Source organism: Nannobrachium achirus (assembly GCF_963921795.1).
Source record: "Nannobrachium achirus genome assembly, chromosome: 18".
Taxonomy (NCBI): Eukaryota; Metazoa; Chordata; class Actinopteri; order Myctophiformes; family Myctophidae; genus Nannobrachium; species Nannobrachium achirus.
The window spans coordinates 5,679,318-5,701,953 of NC_137825.1; the positions used below are offsets into that span (position 1 = coordinate 5,679,318).

At 42.2% G+C, this 22,636-nt stretch overlaps 2 protein-coding genes across 2 annotated transcripts; both read right to left on the bottom strand.

Moving 5' to 3' along the window:
• Positions 1–699: 699 nt before the first annotated feature.
• Positions 700–15,375, bottom strand: LOC308302709 (corrinoid adenosyltransferase MMAB-like; the record flags this gene model as incomplete). The annotated part of the gene is made up of 3 exons (XM_080746997.1): positions 700–1,296; positions 3,059–3,216; positions 15,120–15,375. The coding sequence occupies 3 exons, from the start codon at positions 15,373–15,375 to the stop codon at positions 700–702; spliced, it is 1,011 nt and encodes a 336-aa protein (XP_080603123.1).
• A 4,506-nt stretch (positions 15,376–19,881) lies between these two features.
• LOC308302710 (very long chain fatty acid elongase 1-like) lies at positions 19,882–20,769 on the bottom strand (the record flags this gene model as incomplete). Its single annotated transcript, XM_080746998.1, has 1 exon — positions 19,882–20,769. One exon carries the CDS (start codon positions 20,767–20,769, stop codon positions 19,882–19,884), a length of 888 nt encoding a protein of 295 aa, XP_080603124.1.
• Positions 20,770–22,636: the final 1,867 nt, after the last annotated feature.

Below are 22,636 nucleotides of genomic sequence, written 5' to 3' on the forward strand. Positions count from 1 at the left end.
TGTCACACTTAGAACGACAGACTCACTCCCTAGCTTCCATTAGAACTACATAATCACTCCCTAGCTTCCATTAGAACTACAGACTCACTCCCTAGCTTCCATTAGAACTACAGAATCACTCCCTAGCTTCCATTAGAACTACAGACTCACTCCCTAGCTTCCATTAGAACGACAGACTCACTCCCTAGCTTCCATTAGAACGACAGACTCAATCCCTAGCTTCCATTAGAACGACAGACTCAATCCCTAGCTTCCATTAGAACTACATACTCACTCCCTAGCTTCCACTCTGGACTGAATACTCACCTCTTCAGACTCCACCTAAACCCATGGCAACACTCCCCTTCCCTCAATGACCATTCACGAAGCTAGATAGCATTTTTTAGGTTTTAAATTTTTTACTGATTAGGTGCGTGGTCTACCTATGTTATTGTTTTTTCTAGATTTATATTCCTATGCATCCCATTTATTGTTGTTGATGTACTGACATATTATCTTGCTTATTATAATGATGTGTATTACCTGCGATTGTAAGTCGCTTTGGATTAAAAGCGTCTGCTAAATGCCTAAGCTGAAGGAGAGGCAGGGGCTGGGACAGGAGGATTGGGGGGGGGGGGGGGGCCATGACCGGGTAAGTGGATGGTCGTTGCCAGTGCTTGTCAAATTGTAGTCTTCGTCCCGTCCCTGCTCCCGATGAAGTTATTCAGCCCTTTTGTAGATCTTTTCTTCGTTGCCTTCTTTCATCGCTGCATATCTGGCCACGGTGAAAAGGTAGTCGCTTAATCTGTTTAAAAATTTAGCGACATCTTGATCCGCTTCGCCTGAGCGCACAATAGGAGCAACACTGCGCTCTGCTCGGCGACAGATTGTTCGGGCCACATGCAGGGCAGCGCTGCTCTTGCCTCCAGAAGGCAGAATGAAGTTGGTGAGTGGCGGGAGCACGTCTGTGAATTCATCAATCCAGCTTTCCAAGTCCACCACTGGTTGAGAGGAAAACCTGGTTTTCTTTATGTGACTTTCTCTTGCAGATGACAGCGGAGTGGCAATATTTGACCCCACGTCTTGTAATACGCACTGTATCTTGTCTAGCTGATGAGTGAACCCATGGCCCTTTTCAATGCAGAACTCCCTGGCCAACCCTATGGCTGATGACAACTCATCTGTAGCTCCTAGTGCTTCAAACACCTGATCTTCTTTTGGCCTCCTTTCTCCCGTGAAGGTGCTAGAAATACCTTTGTCTCCAGTTTTGGTGTAAATTCTAGGGACCTTACGGTCTCCTTCGGTGACAAACCTTCTCTCCAACCCAAGGGAAGCCCTTGTCCAATTTAGGTTTAGAAGTTTCCCTGCTCTCATTATGCAACGTAGTTGAGTCGGTTTGATGATAACTGAAGCCATGTTTTCTGTAGACATGATTTAGATATGAAGATACATGATTTTATGGACCTGTTCCCCCATATATGGTGTTCCATGTTGGAGTGCCCGTTGGGCAGATTTCTATGCCCATACATGGTGTTCCGTGTCCAGGCCAGTCTGTGATGTCAGTACTATGATGTCAGAGTAGCATGCAGACAGACGGTTACCATGGCGGCGAAACTGTGTAGTATCAGTGATGTCAGCATGCAGGTGGTCAGACGGACGGACGGACAGACAGACAGACAGACAGACATTCGCTAAATTAATAGTTAGATATAAGTTATGAGAACTCACCATTTCGAAATAGATGTATGAAATTAATTTCTGTTCCTTGTCGACCTACACATGAACATACAGAATATGAGAATATTCCAGAAAACAAACACAACAACAAAGGTATAAGCAGCAAACAGATGAGGCAACACATGGAGCCACATGTAAACAAATGAAAGGAGAATTTCAGCCTAGAAGGCTATCTTACCTATAGCCTACTAAAGGGGAGCACACACTGGACGCGGGCGGCTGCGCAGCGTCGCGCCGCGGTATCGACGCACGTTAAGTGCCCCGCGGTAACCCCAACTGGATGCGTCGCGCTGCCACACAGCACATCCATTTCCCCCGGTGGGGAGAACCATGGGAGAACATGTTCACCGCGCGGCAACGCTGGAAAAATAGAACAGTGGCGTATCGGAGCGGCAGGCGAGGCGGCAGACCCGCGGCTGCACGCGTCTGACGGTGCCGGTGTGGGTTAGTTCATTGAAAATAATGGGGCCGTATGTTTTGACGCAGAGATTTGCTCCCTCAAAGAATGGTCCAGATATAATTTCTGTGTGAAGCCGTGAACTTTGAACGACTTTCGAGCGACATAAATAACCTGATTTATAATTCAACCAATCGCTCCTGTCTGAAGCCCTGGTCTGGACCCAGAATGGACTATATTGCATATTTAAAAAAAAAAAAAAAATGGAAAAAACAACATTGGGACCATTCTTTGGAGGAGCAAATAAATACTTTGCGCTGTCTCAAATTGGAGAAAATGGCTCCACCAAGAAATTTGGTCCTTTCCTTCAGTTTGTCCTAAATCTGAATCCATCTCTGATTGAGGATATACTATGAGGATGCATGAGGTCCATTGGAGCTTGGATATGATGGGTTTGCTGTGTCGGGTGCGCTGTCCTGCTTTGCAGATTATATGTATATCATAGTTATGGATATGTTGTCTGACTGATGTTTATGTTGTTGTTTTCGTTTCTCTTTGGTTGTCTTGTCTGTTTGTGTTCACTTGTCTGTAACGATCTATTTTCTTTATCCTTTTTTTATTGTTGTTTTGGGTGAAAATGCAATCCTTGTATCACTACTGTATATTTTATGTATGTACTAAAGAAGATGCTATTCATATTATTGTACCACTTTATTGCCTTAAATGCTTCAACTGAAAATCAAATAAACAGTAAAAAAAAAAAGAAAAAGAAAAAAAAAACATGGATTTATTTGTGTGTACACCAATTCCCATGCATATGTCCTGATGAAGATCTGATTGACTGGAACATTGACGACAAAATAAAATACAGCATGAGCTTTTTACCAGTGAGTTTGCATTTGCAACACTAGCAGAAAATGCCTCAAAAACACATCGTTTACCTACCACGTGTAAGATGGCATTGAGCTCCACCCACAACCACACCACGGTGGGTCTGGTGTGGTCCAGAACGGGTCGGGTACCCATGTACAGCTCGTTGTCTTTCTTCATGTCCAGGTGGGTTAAGACATCGTGGTAACTGCACACCTTGTCGGGAGAGACACCTGCAGCTGCACAAACACCAGTTAGTCCGGGAGGCAGGCCCAGCCCTCATAATGTCCTCTGCTAACTTTTTTTCACTATTATTTCCTGTTAGCATATACCTTGGGCCATCACAAGTTCATACTGAACACCCCCAACTCGGGGCCGTTTGGTCGCAGGGGCCCAAAAACCCATTTGTTGGTACCTGTCTCTGGCGAAATTATGTAAATGTATAAAATAATTCACTAAAATTACATACATTGTCACACACGTATGAAATTTGGTATGGAGTATCCTGACACATAGGGGTAAGTGGCAAAATAGGATTATAGTGCTTACTACCAATGTATTTTAAGATATCACCCTCAACATCCCCAGAAACACAATAAAATTGCTGTCCGCTTGACACATTATCATCAAATATGATCATTTTCAAGCAGGTTATGGTGAATATAATGACCTCTACTGTATATAGAAAACTTCCCACATTCATAAGCTTCAATTTGAGCCCAAGATGATCTTCTCATCTTGAGAATTACTGTTTATGTAGCCAAAATACTGCACTATACCTCAAAACGGAGAAAATATAATATTCAGTCAGTAGCTTTACAGAAGCCTAGAATCCAACAATGGGTTCACAAGTACTGCTGTTTGAAGTTATAAACATGAAAAATGAGTACTAGCAGGGAAGTAAATGTTGTTAAATGTTATTAAAAATATGTTTCATATGCACAAAATAGCTCTTTGCAATACAAAAATCAAACATCGGTTCGACGTGGAGCGGTGAATCTGAGCAGCTATATCCTGTGTGTGTGTGTGTGTGTGTGTGTGTGTGTGTGTGTGTGTGTGTGTGTGTGTGTGTGTGTGTGTGGGGACAGGTTATTTAGACAAACTGTACTGTACTGTACCTTACTGTACCTTACTGTACTGTACCTTACTGTATTGTACCTTACTGTACTGTACCATACTGTACCTAAATGTACTGTACCTTACTGTACTCTATCTTACTGTACTGTACCTTACTGTACCTTACTGTACTGTACTGTACCTTACTGTACTGTACTGTACTCTACGGTAAGGTAGAGTAACTGTACCTTACTGTACTGTACTGTATCTTACTGTACTGTACTGTACTGTACTGTACTGTACTGTACTGTACTGTACCTTACTGTACTGTACTGTACTCTACCGTACTGTACCTTACTGTACTGTAAGCTCAGAGTGGAGCATGTAAGCACTATAAGCCTATACTACTATAAACACTTTTGACCACAACAAATAGTGTAAAAGCGATAGCTTGTTTTGGTCAAAAGTGTTTTTATTTTTCATGAATCTGGTACTAGTTGTCGTTACAAACACAGACAAGCCATCAATCACACTCTGCTAAACAGATGTTATGCTTTTATGTATTTTGCCAAGTCCCGGAAAAGATGCCCTGTGATTGGCCATTACAGTCACTTTGACTGGCACTTGTGCCGAATACTCACCCCAAAACATTATTTATGAGATTGTGGTGGCTTGTGTGGGACAACCAAGGCATGGATGTGTTTGTAATGACAACTAGTACTCATGAAAAAGAAAATCACTTTTGAACAGTAGTGTAAAAGTGATCTCTATGCTATGAGAGCTGCCGGGTTCTGCTGTGGAAACTGGACAACACCATTTCTACCTAATAGACCCCATGGTCTTTTGGGATCAATATAAGTAGGACAATTAGCATAGAAGTGATTTATTTAGGGCGGAGTTGTCCTTTAAGTTATACAAGTAGATGAGTGGAACTATGAACTCATCACCATACCCCTTTCCCCCCATCAACCATAGTAGATGAGGGATGCAGTATGTTGGTGGTTGGTAGGTAGTTAGATGAGGGATGCAGTATATGGTGGTAGGTAGTTAGATGAGAGATACAATATGGTGGTAGATAGGTTGGTAGATGAGAGATTCAGTATGGTGGTAGGTAGGATGTTAGATGATGGATGCAGTTTTGTGGTAGGTAGGTAGGTAGGTAGGTAGGTAGGTAGATGAGAGATGCAGTATGGCGGTAGGTAGGTAGGTACAGTAGTTAGATGATGGATGAAGCATGGTGGTAAGTAGGTAGGTAGGTAGTTAGATGAGGGATGCCGCATGGTGGTTGGTAGGTAGTTAGATGAGGGATGCAGTATGGAGGTAGGTTGGTAGGTATTTAGATGAAGGGATGCTGTATGGTGGCAGGTAGGTAGTTAGATGAGGAATGCAGTTTGGTGATAGATACTGTAGGTAGTTAAATAAAGTATGCAGTATGGTGGTAGGTACAGTAGGTAGTGCATCTGTAGACCACTTTAGTGCAACTGTAGAATGCTTTAGTGAATCTGTAGATCAAGTGCATCTGTAGTCCACTGTAGTGCATCTGTATACCACTGTATGCATCTATAGACCACTGTTCTCATATGTAGACCTCTGAACTATGGATGCGGTATCGGCACTCGAGGTATCGGTACTCGCCCCGATACCAGCCTATTTTGCTGTACTCGTACTCGTCCGATATTGCTCACAGCAGTGCCAGTCCATATACCATTTTGTCCTAAGACACAGTTTTGTGTATGTTAGTTCAACTAATGAACAGTGTTTTAACCTTCTCTCACTCTAGGCATGACAACATAATTATTTAAAGCATTTTATTTTGGAGCGCCACACAGAAGCACTTGTACAGAAACGTAACTTACAGTATCGGTATTCGGTATCGGCAAGTACTAAATTAAGTACTCATACTTGTACTTGGTCAGCAAAAAAGTGGTATCAGGACATCCCTACACTGTACTACATACAGTACATAGACATTATTCCTGGCCCATTGCAGGAGGGACGCCCCGCTCCCAACTATCCAGTCAGTCTACAGGGTACTTCCGGGTTCTGTCAGGCATGCATGCATGCATATGTTAAGTCAAATTATTTCCCTCAACTTTTATCTCGTTTTTTTAGCTGTACTGTACTGTACTATCACAACTGCCCCCCACTGGGGGCCCCAAGGCTGAGGAATATCTTGCCCCTACACGTCAGAGCTGTACAGTCAATTGGTATTTCTCATCTTTATCAATCAAATATAGTATGCCTTTCCTTTACTGGTGCTGATGTTTTCTTTTTGTTCCTTGTATTCTTCTTTGTATTTTATGCTGTTATCTTTTTATTATATTCTATTTGTTTTAACCTGTGCAGCACTTTGCGCGACCTGATCATGTTAAATGTGCTTTATAAATACATTTTGAGTGCTGAGTTGAGATGCAGTATACTCTAGTGATCTATACAGTAGATACGGTACAGTGGTCAATGTATGTGGTCTATAGATACAGTACAATGGTCCATATACAGTGGTTGTACCTTGAAAGTGCTGGTCGTGGCACTGATGTGGTACCACCATGGCAGCCAGATCAGTTGAGGCACCACGTTGTTACATGCCACAACCATAACCAGCTCAGTGGCCTTGTGGTTAGAGTGTCCGCCCTGAGACTGGGAGGTCGGGGGTTCAATTCCCCGGGCCGGGTCATACCAAAGACTATAAAAATGGGACCCAATGCCTCCCTGCTTGGCACTCAGCATCAAGGGTTGGATTGGGGGGGTTGATCACCACCACCAATGGGGATCCTGTCTGTCTGTCTGTCTGTCTGTCTGTCTGTCTGTCTGTCTGTCTGTCTGTCTGTCTGTCTGTCTGTCTGTCTGTCTGTCTGACTGACCAGCTCAGTGGCCTTGTGGTTAGAGTGTCCGCCCTGAGACTGGGAGGTCGGGGGTTCAATTCCCCGGCCGGGTCATACCAAAGACTATAAAAATGGGACCCAATGCCTCCCTGCTTGGCACTCAGCATCAAGGGTTGGATTGGGGGGGTTGATCACCACCAATGGGGGTCCAGGGACTGCAGATGGAAATTAGCCCACAGCGGGCTAAATCTGGCTCATTTACATTGAAGTGAAAACTGACATGTCCATTAATGAGCAAGGTCCCTGTCAAATAAACAGATCTTAACTCTTAACTCTTAACCACTAGGTGGGGTTAGAGAGCAACTAATGCCCAGATAAAGGCATATGAGACAGGTTTGTTGCTTAACTGGGTAGTTAATTTAATTTTCAAGAATGAGTAGATTTTGAGCCAAAAACAATCTTTCAGTCAACAGCAATGACTTGTTGGCAATTGTATTAAAAAGATGTATTACTAAACTCTGGAATCCAGGGGAAAGGGTGAATTTACATGCAGAGTTCTAATGAACTGAAAAGCAATTATTGCTTTATTCACAACTGTTTATCATATTTAACAACATTAAACAAATTAATTATTCTAATTGCAAAGTCTCCAGGACAGTAAAAATAAAGAATAAATAAAATAATTCAATAAAATCCTCCAGCCAACCATTAGAAGTTGATTATCACAATAAGTAATTAAATACAATAAGTAATTGTGAGTATTTTCTTTTTTAAAGATTGCTACTTTAAAAAACAACTATGTTTCTTACACTAAACAATGTTAGACAAAACAAACACAAAAGATTTGAAATCTATCATAATCAATGACAGTACAGAAGTTAGAACCAAACACATTTTAAGTGAAAACATTCAAATCTCTGCAATGGACTGTAGATCGGCTATTTTCAAATAGCCATGGTATAAATAGGTGTAAAGTGGATAAATGTATATTTTATAATATTAAAAGTGTATGTGCAAAGTAATTAGTAACTAAAGTTTTCAAATAAATGTAGTGTAGTAAAAGTACAATATTTGGATCCAATATATAATGAAGTAGAAATGAAAGTATTGGAAATTGGAAATACTCAAGTTAAGTACAAATATCTCACAACTGTACTAATGTAGGCTTAGTTGCTTTACACTACTGGCGATCATAAATTTGATTTTTTTTTTAAAGGAGGAAAGGGAACAGTTTGGAATCTGATCATCATCAACTTGCGACGGGCATTTCCCCTATTGAGTGAAAGATTAGCTATTTCTAGAAGAAATAAAATAATTAAGGTGTTTTTGATTTTACATTGTATTTATACAGGGCAATTATAATGTATTAAGGCGTATTTGTCGTATTAGCCAGGGATCCCTTTAAAGCCAGAGAGAGAGATTTCCCATCTGATACTCTGGTATAGTTTTATGGTGGATAGATATATTCTATGAAAAACTTTTATCAACAACATGCATCGCATCTGACACGCATTGTATACTGGACATTGATTAGACATTAGTTTTGATGACTCAGTGGCTGTTGCTGTGTGTGCATCATGAGAATGAAAAGTAAACTGTAGGTAGCTTCACACCTCAGGCTGCCAGGACCATTGATAGAATATTGGGATAATTTGCATGTGAATCAAAGAAGCCCTAGACACAACCTTCCCTTCCCCCAAAGGTTTGCAGATCAGTTATCTTTCAGCATGCAACATGTCTTAACAACTCTAGCCTGCCAGTGTTGCTGGGTCTGCTTATTTTAAGTGACTTTGGTCCTGTTTTCCTGTAAAGTCGCTTGTAAAGATTCATAGTTGTGGGTTGCTTTTGTTAGGGCTAGTTTCTTAAGTGTAGTGGCTTATTTGTCCTTAATTTCAAGATAATTGTTTTAAAATAGCTGATGTAATAGAGTTCAAGTGGTGAAATGGTTGCTTCTTTTGGGCTTGTTTTCATAGACCTGGTCGCTTGTTTCACTCACAGAATATAGCAAATGTGGTAACACTCTCTCACATTGGAGAAAACAAACACCACCGGTGGAAAGTAGCCTAACTAGTACATTTGATTTAATTAAGTATTGTACTTAAATATAATTTCTTCTTTAAGTACTTAACTTGAGTGTTTCCAATTACTAAAGAAATGTTACTAAATTCATTTGTAGATTTGGATTATTATTACAAAACATAAATTACCCACTTCACTCAGCCAAAACGTCAGATGATCTACAATTAATCTCACAATGTCTTGCGATGCCACGAATTGTGAGCTTGTAGGCTAGATCTGCAAAATATTTGTATACATTGTAAACTTGTGAAATGGGACATTCTGCATAATGAGTACTTTTACTTTTGATACTTTAAGTACATTTTGATGTCAATACTTTACCTTAAGAGTTAACTTTAAGTAGCATGGACCTATAGTTTCATTTGAGGTGCATGTGTTTGTGCAGAGATGTTATGTGCAGACTGCAGAGATGTATTTTGTTGGACCAGGCTACGCTCAACTTCCCGGTCTAGATAGACTATATTCTATAAACTTCACTGACTTCATTTAACTTATATCAACGAAAGAGAGAGTGCAAGAGAAGTTATTTTTGCTGTGTGTGCATCATGAGAATGAAAAGTAAGTAAGCTTCACACCTCATGCTGCCAGGACCATTGATAGAATATTGGGTTAATTTGCATGTCAAGAGGTGTAGTGTTCAGTTTCACAGTCAACTCAAGAGAGTGAGACTGAAAGATCAGTTTATCCCCTTGTGCAAAACATTATGCTTGTTGTATCATGGTTGCGATGACGAGGCTACACTCTGACTGTACTATTTTACCACTGTCTAAGGAATAATTATCCAAGCATAATCGGAATATGAAATCTCTCTCTCTCTCTCTCTCTCTCTCTCTCTCTCTCTCTCTCTCTCTCTCACCATATAGCCTAATATATTATTTGGTTTTGCTATTTTATTTCTTAAAAAAAACATTAAACATAATTCAAAGGTGCTCTTGGCTTGAGAAAGCCTAGGTCCAAGTTTACATTGCCAAAGCAAGTGTAAACATATAAAATATGAACGTGGGGAAAAGTAGGCTACAGTTGGAGGGGATAAAAATAAAAATAAATCAGTAACAAAGAGTAGATTGCTACTGCAACACATCACTCACATGGTTATTACAGAAAGCACTATAGAGACCAGTAGAATTTATTTGTTTCTGTGTGAGAAAATAGAAGATCTACAAGCTCACAACACGTCTCGCTGTGTTGTGAGCTTCTATCACATGTATTTAGCCCCTCAATCGTATATAAAATATCATATAAAAGTGAAACCTGCTATTGATCAATGAGTTTCTGCATTTACATGTGTAGAGTCTATGGACAGATCGTAGAAAAATGCCCCAGAAAATGTGACAAGCTCAACGGCCACTAACTGTATGTTCATCATGTTAAAAAATATTTTGCCTTATTCACACTATGAAAAGCCAAGCTAATGGTTTGAAAAAACAATACAATAAAATCTTCCATTCAACAATTAGAAGTTAGTAATCACTTTACGGCTATTTTGTATATCCCTATGATGATTGCAGAAGAGACAAAGTTAAAACGATAATAAAATAAGTCATTAGTATTCTTTCAATAGAGATTGTTTCTTAATTTAGGGATTTAAAAGTCTTGCTCAGGGACACTTCAGCAAGTAGGTGGCCTGGCCAGAATTCGTACCTGTGTACTCCCAAACCCCCAACCCCCCAACCCCCCACTGTGTGTGTCTGACTCTCTCTGTGAGTTTGTTTGCTAAACTGTGTCACATGGGGGGTTGGGACTTGTAGCTTGGGAGTTGTGGTCATTCGAAGAACTTTGCATTATTTCTCTAATAAAAAATAAAAAAAACATTATAATAATAATGTATTATGTACCTTGGTGCCAAGGTGTAATGAAAATCAGGCAGCAGCCGTTCGCAACTGGTAAAATTTTTCTTTACATATCTACTGCATAGTACTGTGTTCTATTTGTCTGTCATTCAATGTTATATGAGATACTTTAATGGTTTCCAGTGGAAATAAGCTTAGTCTTTTCATGGATCTCCTTGTAGTAGACCTTGTACCAGTGAACTGTACCGTCATGAAACTGTACCTTTTCCTATGCAATCTTCTAATAAAGTCTTCAATGCTTGGTAATACAATGTATTCTCTATGCAAACCTAGGGTGACCATATTTCCAGCCACTCAAACCGGGACGTAAAACACTGTTGCCTAAAACTGGGACCCTAAAAGCAATGCGCACGTTACCGCGCACGCTCTCTAACGTTCGTGCACGCGCAAACACGCACCACAGGGTTGCAAACAGGCAGTGAGTGATTGACAAACAGCCTCAGCGTTGAATTCAGACACGCAATGAATTTGTTCCTGTTTTCTGATTGGTTTAGGTGAGCATGTTTTCATGAAAAGAACATGATAAATGTCTGATGCAACCACTGAAAACGGCTACTATTATTTTAATTCTGGCGAAAACCGGGACAATTTTGCAGTGAATGTTGAAAAGCGGGACATATCAGTGTTTTAGAACTATTTGTCGGGACACCGGGACACACAGCTTGAAAACGGGACTGTCCCGGGTAAAACGGGACGTCTGGTCACCCTATGCAAACCAGCTTTAAAAATTTCCAAGCTGGAAAAAAGCTGGAAATGTTTTAAGCTGGTTTGCATAGAGAATACATTGAATTACCAAGCAAACCATTAGCTTGGCTTTTCGTAGTGTGAATGCAGCATTACTCTTACGAAGTTCTTGAAAAATAGATTCCTCAGCAGGGGATTAAACTCTGTTCTCCCATATGCCATTCCATGACACTATCCACTAGACTAGCACTACAGAATGAAAACTCATAAATTGTTCCTTTAGCCTCTAAAATGTTGTCCATTCAAACTGTTTCAATTTGTTTTATTTAAACCGTATTTTTCTAATTGTTGACTGAATATTTTATGTACTATTATTATTATTATTATTAATATTTTCCTGTCATGGGTCATGGGGAAATTAGAATTCATTAGCATACTTATTATTACAAATCTAGTTGAGTTCTAGGCACATCTAGTTTTTCATTTGTCAAATGCTTTTAAGTATAATAAACACAGTTGTGTATAAAGCAACAATTGCATTTCAATTCAACCTGAACTCTGCATTGTCGTCTAAGTTTTCTTTAATTAATAACAATCACAATGAATCTGTTCACCCTTGCTGTGTTGCCAACACTGTAATGTAGGGTTCATGGACTCACATGTGCCTCCCTGTGGCAGATAAGCCACATTACATGCTGTAACACCTCTAAAAAAGGTGGTACCACATTTACTCACATTTACTCAGTGGCACTACAGTGGTGCCACAGAGGCAGCCAACTGGTGACACTGCCAATCTTAACTGCTAACCACTGTATGAGGTACAGTGGTCTATAGATGCACTACAGTGGCCTAGAATAGATGCAGATCTCACGCGGCTATTTCTTTTTTCATACCTCTCTCCCACAGGGGAACTTTTGCTATACTGTATTATTATTGTATTGCAAAGAGCTATTTTGTGCATATCAAACATATTTTTAATACCATTTAAAAACATTTGCTTCCCTGCTAGTATTCATTTTTCATGTTTATAACTTCAAACAGCAGTACTTGTGAACCCATTGTTAGATTCTAGGCTTCTGTAAAGCTACTGACTGAATATTATATTTTCTCCGATTTGAGGTATAGTGCAGTATTTTGGCTACATAAACAGTAATTCTCAAGATGAGAAGATCATCTTGGGCTCAAATTGAAGCTTATGAATGTGGGAAGTCTTCTATATACAGGAGAGGTCATTATATTCACAATAACCCGCTTGAAAATGATCATATTTGACGATAATGTGTCAAGCGGACAGTAATTTTATTGTGTTTCTGGGGATGTTGAGGGTGATATCTTAAAATACATTGGTAGTAAGCACTATAATCCTATTTTGCCACTTACCCCTATGTGTCAGGATACTCCATACCAAATTTCATATGTGTGTGACAATGTATGTAATTTTAGTGAATTATTTTATACATTTACATAATTTCGCCAGAGACAGGTACCAAAAAATTGGTTTTTGGGCCCCTGCGACCAAACGGCCCCGAGTTGGGGGTGTTCAGTATGAACTTGTGATGGCCCAAGGTATATGCTAACAGGAAATAATAGTGAAAAAAAGTTAGCAGAGGACATTATGAGGGCTGGGCCTGCCTCCCGGACTAAGTAGAACCATGCGTTGACACTAAGGGCGCTTTTCGACCGGCAAAGAACCGGTTCTGGTTCTTTCTCCCGCCTATGGGATGAACCAGAGGTGAGCTTATCCACCGAGAACGGAGTTGGTTAAAAACCGTAAAAGTTGGTTTGGAACGGGAACCACAAAATCCTTGGTTTCCGCTGGTTCAATCTGGTTCCATCTGGTGGAAACGCAAGCCGGTTTGCGGCCGGTTCACAAGAACGAACCAAGGTTCCAAGAAAGTTGAACGGCACTGGTTCTTAAACCAAGGTTCTTTTTGGTGGAAAAGGCCCCTAAGGGTTGCCCACCTGCCCCTGGTAGGTAAATAAAACGTTGGGACAGGCAGAGATTGCTGCCCCAGCCAGGCTATATATAGTGTATATATAATTCACCGTTTGTCAGCCTTCTGATTGGTCCCTGAGACTCCCTGACTGGCCAACCAGAAAAAACCATTCACTTTTTGCTATCGGGGGTGGAGTTTGTGCAGTGGAGAATGTTGCTTTAGGCTTTCAACAACGGTTCGCTCTGCGCGACACAGCGTGCGTCTAGTACGGCCACGCGAGGTGATAGCGATCTCGCTCATCATAATGAATAAGCTTCAACAAACTAGTTCACATGGACCTTATCAATGTAACTAAGAGTTACGATTGGGTACATATATTTTAAATGGGCAGAATTACGAAAAGCCAGCCTATTATGTGAGGAGAACTATAATCTGGCTGTAAAACCCAAGATGCACTGCGCTTTCTCTTTCTATTTCTATTCTCTCTCTGATCCAGAGGATTAAACTAATTAAAACATATATTTTCGGGGGAAAACTACTGTTTTGCTATGTAATTACTGTACCTTTTTCTTCCCTTTTTATTAATATCACGTAGATGTGTTTTTTTTTGGTACTTTATATAGCTGTAATGAGGCTATGAAAAAAAAAATCCCATCCACTTCCACTATAAAAGAATCTGCAATAGTGATTCTGTCCCACTGGGATTAAACAAATTAAAACATATATTTTCGGGGAAACCCCCTGTTTTGCAATGTAACTACTGTACCTTTGTCTTCCCTTTTTATTAATATCACCTAGATGTTTTTCCTTTGGTACTTTAAATTGCAATAATGAGGCTATGAAGAAAAAAAAAATCCCATTCACTGCCACTATAAAAACAATCTGCCCAGGGTCAAATGTCCCACCATAGTAACAGGGCAGAATGGGGCGGGATTTGCAAAAGCCTGAATTGTGTTCCTCTACAATAGCCAGCGTGACAACACAGTAATTAGGGGTGCAACGATACATTTGAACAACGATACGATACGCATCACGATACATGGTTGACGATACATGGACGATATTGGTTCATTCACGGCAATACGATTACATTCGATGATTTAAATCGATATAGTAACTATTTAGCAAAGAAATTAAATCTGTGTGAAACATGTCATGGTGCATGTTTCTTAAGGGATAAATCTATTATTATGGATATAAATAGGTAAACACTTTGATTCTCTTGCAAAAAAATGGACATTATATTTCAACACATATGGACAAACCTGCACCTTGACATGAACACAGAGATTACAGACATTTATCGATAGACCCAGAGTAGCTAAATGGAATGGAAAAGTAATTGGACCCCTCTTTATCATTTTCCTCCTTAAAATTTGCTAAATACAAGGCACAAATACTTAGTTTCCATACAATAGATTATTTGCACTGCATAACGATTCAATATATATATATATCTATACTATAATTTTGCGAATGTCTGTGTGAGTGTGAGTGTGAGTGTGAGTCTGTCTGTCTGTCTGTCTGTCTGTCTGTCTGTCTGTCTGTCTGTCTGAAACAGCGTTTCTCCTCAGTGGCTGGAGCAATTGATCTGAAATCGCATCACCAATCACCATTAGCATATGAACACACCTAACAGAACTGTGAAGCCCGTTTGTCACTTTCACAAATCATATACTGTATATTAGCATTTTTATGGCATTTTTACCTTCTCCTGCAGTCACGTCTTCTGGTGGGGTCTTGGTTGGCATCACCTCTTTAGCTGGGGTGTGGGTTGGCATCACGTCTCTGGGTGGGGTGTGGGATGGCACCACGTCTTTGGGTGGGGTCTGGGTTGGCACCACGTCTTTGGGTGGGGTCTGGGTTGGCACCACGTCTTTGGGTGGGGTCTGGGTTGGCACCACATCTTTGGGTGGGGTCTGGGTTGGCATCAGGTCAGTGGGTGATGGGGTGTGGGTTGGCATCGTGGTTGGCATGGGTGCTGCAGTTATTGAATCTGCTGAACCTGGCACCAGGAACATGGTGGTTTAGCATGGATATCTGGCCACCATGTAGCCTGCATTGATAACATGGTGACTAGAAGGGCTACACGTGAATGCTAAGAATATAAAGGACGATGGAATGAAGGCGCAATAGATGTGTTATTTCACTTTCCATCGCAACTGGTAAAGATGCAAAGGCCAGCATAAACCAAAAACAGATGTGGCTTAAACAGCATGAACTTAGTTGATTGGAGCCCCACAGGGGTCTATTCCGGTCCCTTCCTTTTCCCCTCTATAGGCCTATAGTATACACTAAATATGTGTCTCATCGTGAGCTTTTAGATCTGCTATCTTTGCAGAACTTGAACCTATAGCATCCCTCTTCTGGGGTGTACATTCTGCTAAAATAGCCGATCTACATAGACCAGAGATTTCTGCAAAGAGATGTGAGGGGGGAAAAAAGAGCAGACCAAGTACAGAGCTGTTGTTTGAGTGATTAAATCTGTCTTCACTGACATATCATTTAGATTATAGGTTTGAACACAAATGCAAAGATGGTAAATTGTAAAAAGCTATAGAAACCATACACTTAATACTATATTTGGGAAATTGTTTCAGCATAATATATGAAAACTAAAAGAAACTCAACACATAAATGCTCATGTTAGTGCATGCATACAGTATGTTATTCATAAATGTATCTTACCTGTACAGATGAGTAGGAACATGACATGAACAAGCATTATAACTAGTGTGAGCATGGCTGTGTGTGGAGACTGAGATGAGTGTTTCTCCTCCGAGCCACACGTTAAGTGAGTGTTAAGAAATCAACAGCCTCCAGTCCCAGCTCTTACCCACACTAGAGGAGGGCAGAGCAGGATATCAGTGGTCTTAATCATAGTGTAATAAACATATGATAACAAAGGTCACTCCCTCAATTATAGCTCTGGTCCAGAGTGTTAGCGAGGTCTGGCTAACACTCTGCCAGGAAGCAGGTTCAGATACAAGACCAGGAATTCCATTGCCCCTAAGAGGGCTCCACTTCAGTCAAAATAAACTAAATTACTTTTGCTACTCACCTAAAAAAAGGTAGTTTTGCGTTGTTGAAAGTCTATTCTCCGCAGTGGGAAACCTCTCAGCACCCCACCCACTCTGTAAAATACAACATTTTTGTCATGAAATAAAATACATCCAACTCGACCGCCTGAGTTGAGTATTTTTATTTCCATGTTGCATGTCTGAGGCGGTGCCTTGTTATTGTGGTGTAATACAAAGTGGAGAGCAGGACATGGATGAGAACAGGCACCTGCACACATAGACATCAAAGCGACTGTAAAAAGTGCCCTCTCCAGACCTTTTAACTATGGAGAAAGAAATGCAAAAGCCCTCTTTCCATGCCATACCAGAAGGCAGCATTCAAGATAATTACCTTGTCCAAACACTCCTAAACTCGAATGCAGCATCTTATGCTGAAAGAATTGCCCTCTCTGTGTAGAAATCCATGCCGTTACGCCACATCTCCAGTATTGACTTGATTTCAATGTGGTATCGAACTATGAAAAATAGCAGACCTCCAAGCTCACAACGCGTCGCAGCATGACACGTTGTGAGCTTGGAGGTCTGCTATTTTCGATATTTCCACCAAAAGGTTCTTTTAGAAATTTCACCCCCTGCCTCTCTAACTTTCTCTGCACGTCCCTGGATGAGAAGATGGCAGCAGTGGACGCTGGGCCCTCTCTCTTCTTACTACTACTAACCCTAACTAGTAGTAGTAGGCCTAGTAGTAGTAGTAGTAGTATAGGATCAGAATCAGAATCTTTATTGTCACTTCTACCACTTTTTCTAGTCACATGATCAAATACTGGATTCTGATTGGTTTAAAACAGTGGTAAATCAGGCAACTCCAGTGACTTTCTCAAAGTCCCCGGATGCGTTGTCATGCAAATGAGGCACATTTCCACAACGCATCCGGGGAAACTCGCCTGGCGGCTCGCGGCACAACCCTGAAACAGTGGTAAATCAGCCAACAACCCACTCCCTCTCATGGTAAATGGCTTACATAGCCTATACAGGTTTACAGGTGTCACTAGAAATGCACTCTGTCGAGGTGCCAGCTTGTGCCTTGCACACAAGTATGCCATGAATGACCTAATTCTGCACAAGCAGAGCACGCCATGACTGCTGGCACCACCGCTTAAAAAAAACATATATATAAATATTATGATATATTGTGGTAAAAATACCAGCACATACAGTATCACCACTGGGGATGCCAGTGACAACATTTTGTTTATTATTTCCATAGAACTATAGTAATAGTAGTAGTTACTAGTCATAATGTTGCTACTTCTCAGTAGCAGCCTATCGGTGTCAGTTAACATTCCAACACAGGGAGCTACTGGAGGATAAAAGCTCTTCCTGTTTGCCTGCTCAGGAATGTCCCTGGTGACGTCCCATCTTTAGACATCCTGTTGTGCTTGTCCTGCACGCACGCACGCACACACGCACGCACGCACGCACGCACGCACGCACGCACGCACGCACGCACGCACGCACGCACGCACGCTGCACGACAGCCTGCTGTCGTGCAGGAATGGTGGCTGTCATTGAGTGAGTGGTTCTCAACTTGGCACAGGGCAGGCCGATATGTCTAACTATTCATTGCGTGAATATCTGTCTGTCCATCTGTCCGTTCGTCTGACTATCTGCATTCTGACATCACTGATACTACACAGTTTCGCCACCATGGTATCCGTCTATCTGCATGCTACTCTGACGTCATACTCTGAGGTCATAGTACTGACATCACAGAGTGTCCCGGACACGGAACACCATATATGGGCATAAAGATCTGCCCAAAACTGGCGCCCAAAACTGGCACTCCAACATGGAACACCATATATGGGCATAAAGATCTGCTCAATCGCGTCGCGTTGTGAGTTTGTAGATCGACTATTTTCATTACTTTTCTAACATTTTCTAATTGCTTGAATTTCGTAGATTTTTATTTTATTTAATCATTAAATCATTTTTTTCTGTTTTTTGAAAATGTTCTGATGTAATAATAATAATTATAAAAAACAAAACGTAAAAAACAAAACGTAAAAAAAAGAATAATTAAGGGACCCATAATAATGTGTCCGCGACCCACAAATGGGTCCCGACCCAGTGCTTGGGAACCAGTGTGCACACACAGACATCAGAGGGGGCTTGAGCCCCTGCCCTTTCATCCGCCTGTAAAAAGTTCCCTCTCCAGCACCAAGAATGCAGGTTTTACTATGGCGAAAGAAAGGCCCCCTCTTTCCATGCCATACCTGAAGGCAGCATTCAAGAGAATTGCCTTGTCCATACTCTGTTGAACCTAAATGCAGCGTCTTAAGTTGAAAGAATTGCTGTGTAGAAATCTTGCCATTACGCCACATCTCCAATATTGACTTAATTATGCTTAACTCAGTTTGGTATCAAGCACCAAAAATAGCCGACCTCCAAGGTCTGCTATTTTCGATATTTTCACCAAAAGGCCCTTTTAGAAATTTCAGCCCCTGCCTCTCTAAAGGGCTTTGCACAGGGGTCCGTTGCGCTTTTTTTTCTTTCTGTTTGCTGCATGATTAAAACACATTGGATTTGGTGTGCAATGCTGTGCGGAATCCGCACTGCGGATCTCAAAAGCAGTCATAAAAGGAGTTTTTACCGCACGCGAAAAGACGCACAAATCGAACTGGGTTCGATCTGGAGAAAAACGCCCTGCCGCAGCCACTTGCCGCACAGCGAATTTGGAGCAGGTGTGCATGCAGTCACATAGAATCATTGTTTTCTAAAAAAAAAATCAAACCTGGGTTCGAAGTGAAGCGGTGAACTTTTATTCTGTGTGTTCTAGAGTTATGAACTCTGTGATCTGTACATTCTTTATATTCTGAATTAATTAATGATTTTATCTGGAGGGCCGAATTGTCATGTGAAGCTTGACCAATCCTCAAAGTATCCAATCATCAGACCGGGACGGACACTACACACATACGTACGTACGTACGGACGGACGGACGGACGGACGGACGTACGGGACAGATAAAACCTGTTCATTCTGGACTGATATGACCATATATGGACATGGGACACACATTTTGTTTTAACCCTATTCATTCTGGACTGATATTCTGGACGTACAGGACAGATAAAACCTGTTCATTCTGGACTGGAATGACCATATATGGACATGAGGTGACAGACATTTTGTTTTTGATAAAACCTGTTCATTCTGGACTGGGATGACCATATATGGACATGAAACACACATTTTGTTTTTGAAAAAACCTGTTCATTCTGGACTGAAATGACCATATATGGGCGTGGGACACACAAAGCCACTCATTGGAAGCGGCTTTCACCGCTTAAAAAAAATGAAATGGTCTATTTTTTCCGTGCGAAAAAATGCGTGCAATGTGTGTGCAAAGCCCTCAACACTATCTGCACGTCCCTGCTCCAGAGAACCTAATCCTTCTTTTTGCTCCAGGAGCGCCAGGAGCTGCCATCCTCCTGCTGGGCAGAGCCATCTCCGGCGGCCACGTCGGCGACGCCGCCGTTCCCTCGGCTCCGCTCGTCATCGGCGCCGCCGTTCTTCTCGGGCAGCCGCCGCTGCTTGCCCTCCTCCTTCACGTACGCCTGGAGCCAGAAGTTGGAGAAGAGCGCGAAGAAGACCACGCCGTACACCCAGACCAGGTGGACGACGGCGGGGAACTGGTAGTCGCACGCCTCCATGACGTAGTACTGGCCGGCGTGGAGCGAGATCAGCACGAACTGGAGCATCTGCAGCGCCGTCAGGTGCCTCTTCCACCAGAGGAAGCGGGCGAGGCGCGGCCCGCACGCCGCCAGGCCGTAGTACAAGTACATGACCACGTGCACCGCCGAGTTGAGCATGGCGTGGAAGGAGCCCATGCCGCCGGGCGCCAGGCGCACGCCCCACCACCACGTCCAGGGCATGACGGCGTGGTGGAACACGTGCAGGAAGGTGATCTGCCGCGGCCTCTTCCGCAGCACGAAGAACACCGTGTCGCAAAGCTCCACGATCTTGGAGAACCAGAAGAGCCAGGCCACGCGGACCATGCGCAGTGCCTCGGCGCCCTCCGAGGTGTCCACGGGGTCGCAGCGCCACGTGTACGAGGTGGCCCAGCCGGACGCCAGGAACTCGCGCACGATGAACGCCGACAGCGCCACCAGAGAGAAGTTGTAGACGACCATGGCTCCGCGGAGCTGGAAGGGCCGGCGTAGGGCCATGAGGCGAGGCCCCAGGTACAGCACGAACAGCAGGTAGCCCAGCAGGATGGCGCTCATCGGGACGGGGCCGTCCATCAGCGGGTAGGACTCGAGCCGCGGGTCCATCGCCGCCACGGTCTGGCCGTAGAGCTCCGCCAGTCGCTGTCCCATCTCCTGGAGCATTGTTTGGAGCTGGTGTTCTTTCACTGCCCCACACAAGTATGGGAGTTACTGAGATGCCGGAACCGCGACTGCTTTCCTCTCTCTCTCTCTTTCGGCTATAAGGCTATTTCTGTTCGGCTGATCACCTAACTGGCTGTGGTACCTGCACCCCTAGTCCTAGGATAATGTCGACGTCTAATTGCAAACTTCAACATCTCATATAGGCTGGCCACATGCATGTCTCGTCTGACATCACACACGTCTGACGTCGTTTCACACAACATACTGTAAAATCCTTCACCGATTTGCGCATCTGTTTGGAATTCATTCTTTAGTTCTTCCCCCTCGTCCCCAACATAACAATATGAATGATCTCACGGTACTGATGATCCAATCAGACTGCATGTCCTACATAGTGAAATCATAATGACATCACCATAATCGTATACTGTATATACCGTATATACCGTTGTTCCCTATTGAGCTTGGCACATTTCCTGGGGCAAGCTGCCCAGATCACACATGTGTCTTCTTATTTTTTCACTCTCAAAAAGCACCTGAAATGTAGTAGTGCATTTGAAACTACATTGCAGTGCACATCATGGGGTGATCACTGCTTGCCTCCTGTGAATTGTTTTATTTTAATTTTCGTTTATTTTCTGTTTATTTCGTTGCTGAGTGAGGTCAGCAGACAAAGTGACGTGAGTGAGATGAAAAAAAAACTGCGAAATGTGACAAATCTCAACAGGAAACATCTGTAATAGTTTTTTTGTCATTTGCTGCTAGCTGCCTAGCTGCCTCCTCCACTCCATCCTCCACCTATCACGATCAGTCTGGCTAAGCTCAAATACTTATGATTGTCTGATTAGTTACATGTCAATGTATTGCTAAGCTCAAATACTGTGATTTTGACTGACTACGTTTCATGTCAATATATTGCTATTGTTCTGCTATTGCATCCCTATGGGGGATATTGCTTAGCGTTCCCTGATTTTGAACGAGGAGCCCTCAAGCGCCCTTCAATGCCAAGATTAAATGTATTCCATGTCTGCAATAAATGGTTAAACCTACTTTGACGTGACTAAAATTTGAGTTGCAAAAGTTTGCTTTGAAAAATATATATTCGAAGATTTGCACAAATGTTCATGATTCAAAAGTAGCTTTCAGTGCAGCACTCAGAGCTTGTATATCTGCGTCACAAGGGGGGGGGGGAAAGTGGGAGTTACTGGGGCCCAAGGTGGAGGGGCCTTCATTATTTTATGCTTTAGCTATTGAAAAATAGCACATATATACAAGCTCCCAGCAAGCTCATTGCGAGCTTGTAGATCTGCTATTTTTGAAAAGTGTGTGTGCAAATCTTTGAATATATTAATTTTATAAGCGAATATTTGTAACTCAAATTTCGCCTCAGGGCGTCCCTGGAACTAAATATTTTGACATGCGGGTCAAGGGCCAAATAATTATCATTTTGGGGGTCCTTCACATGAAAAAGTTGCACCACTAAAAAAATAAAAATCACGCTTTAAAAAAAAATAGCAGATCTACATGCTCGCAGCGTGGCACTCGGCGCTGCACTGTGAGCTTGTATATCTGCTATGTTTCAATAGCTAACGGACAAAATAATGCGTACTAATTCGTTCCAGTCTAAATGGGTTAAACCACCTCCCACCTATGAAGAACATTCATGGGGGGCCTGAGGTGAACCTTGTGCCCAGGGCCCAGAGTTTGGTGTGACACCCCTGGTGGGAACCGGGCTGTTGAGGAACGGGGAGGATATTTCTAGACTAAACACTGGCCTCTGCTCTGACTCCTCATTCATCCTGCTACCATG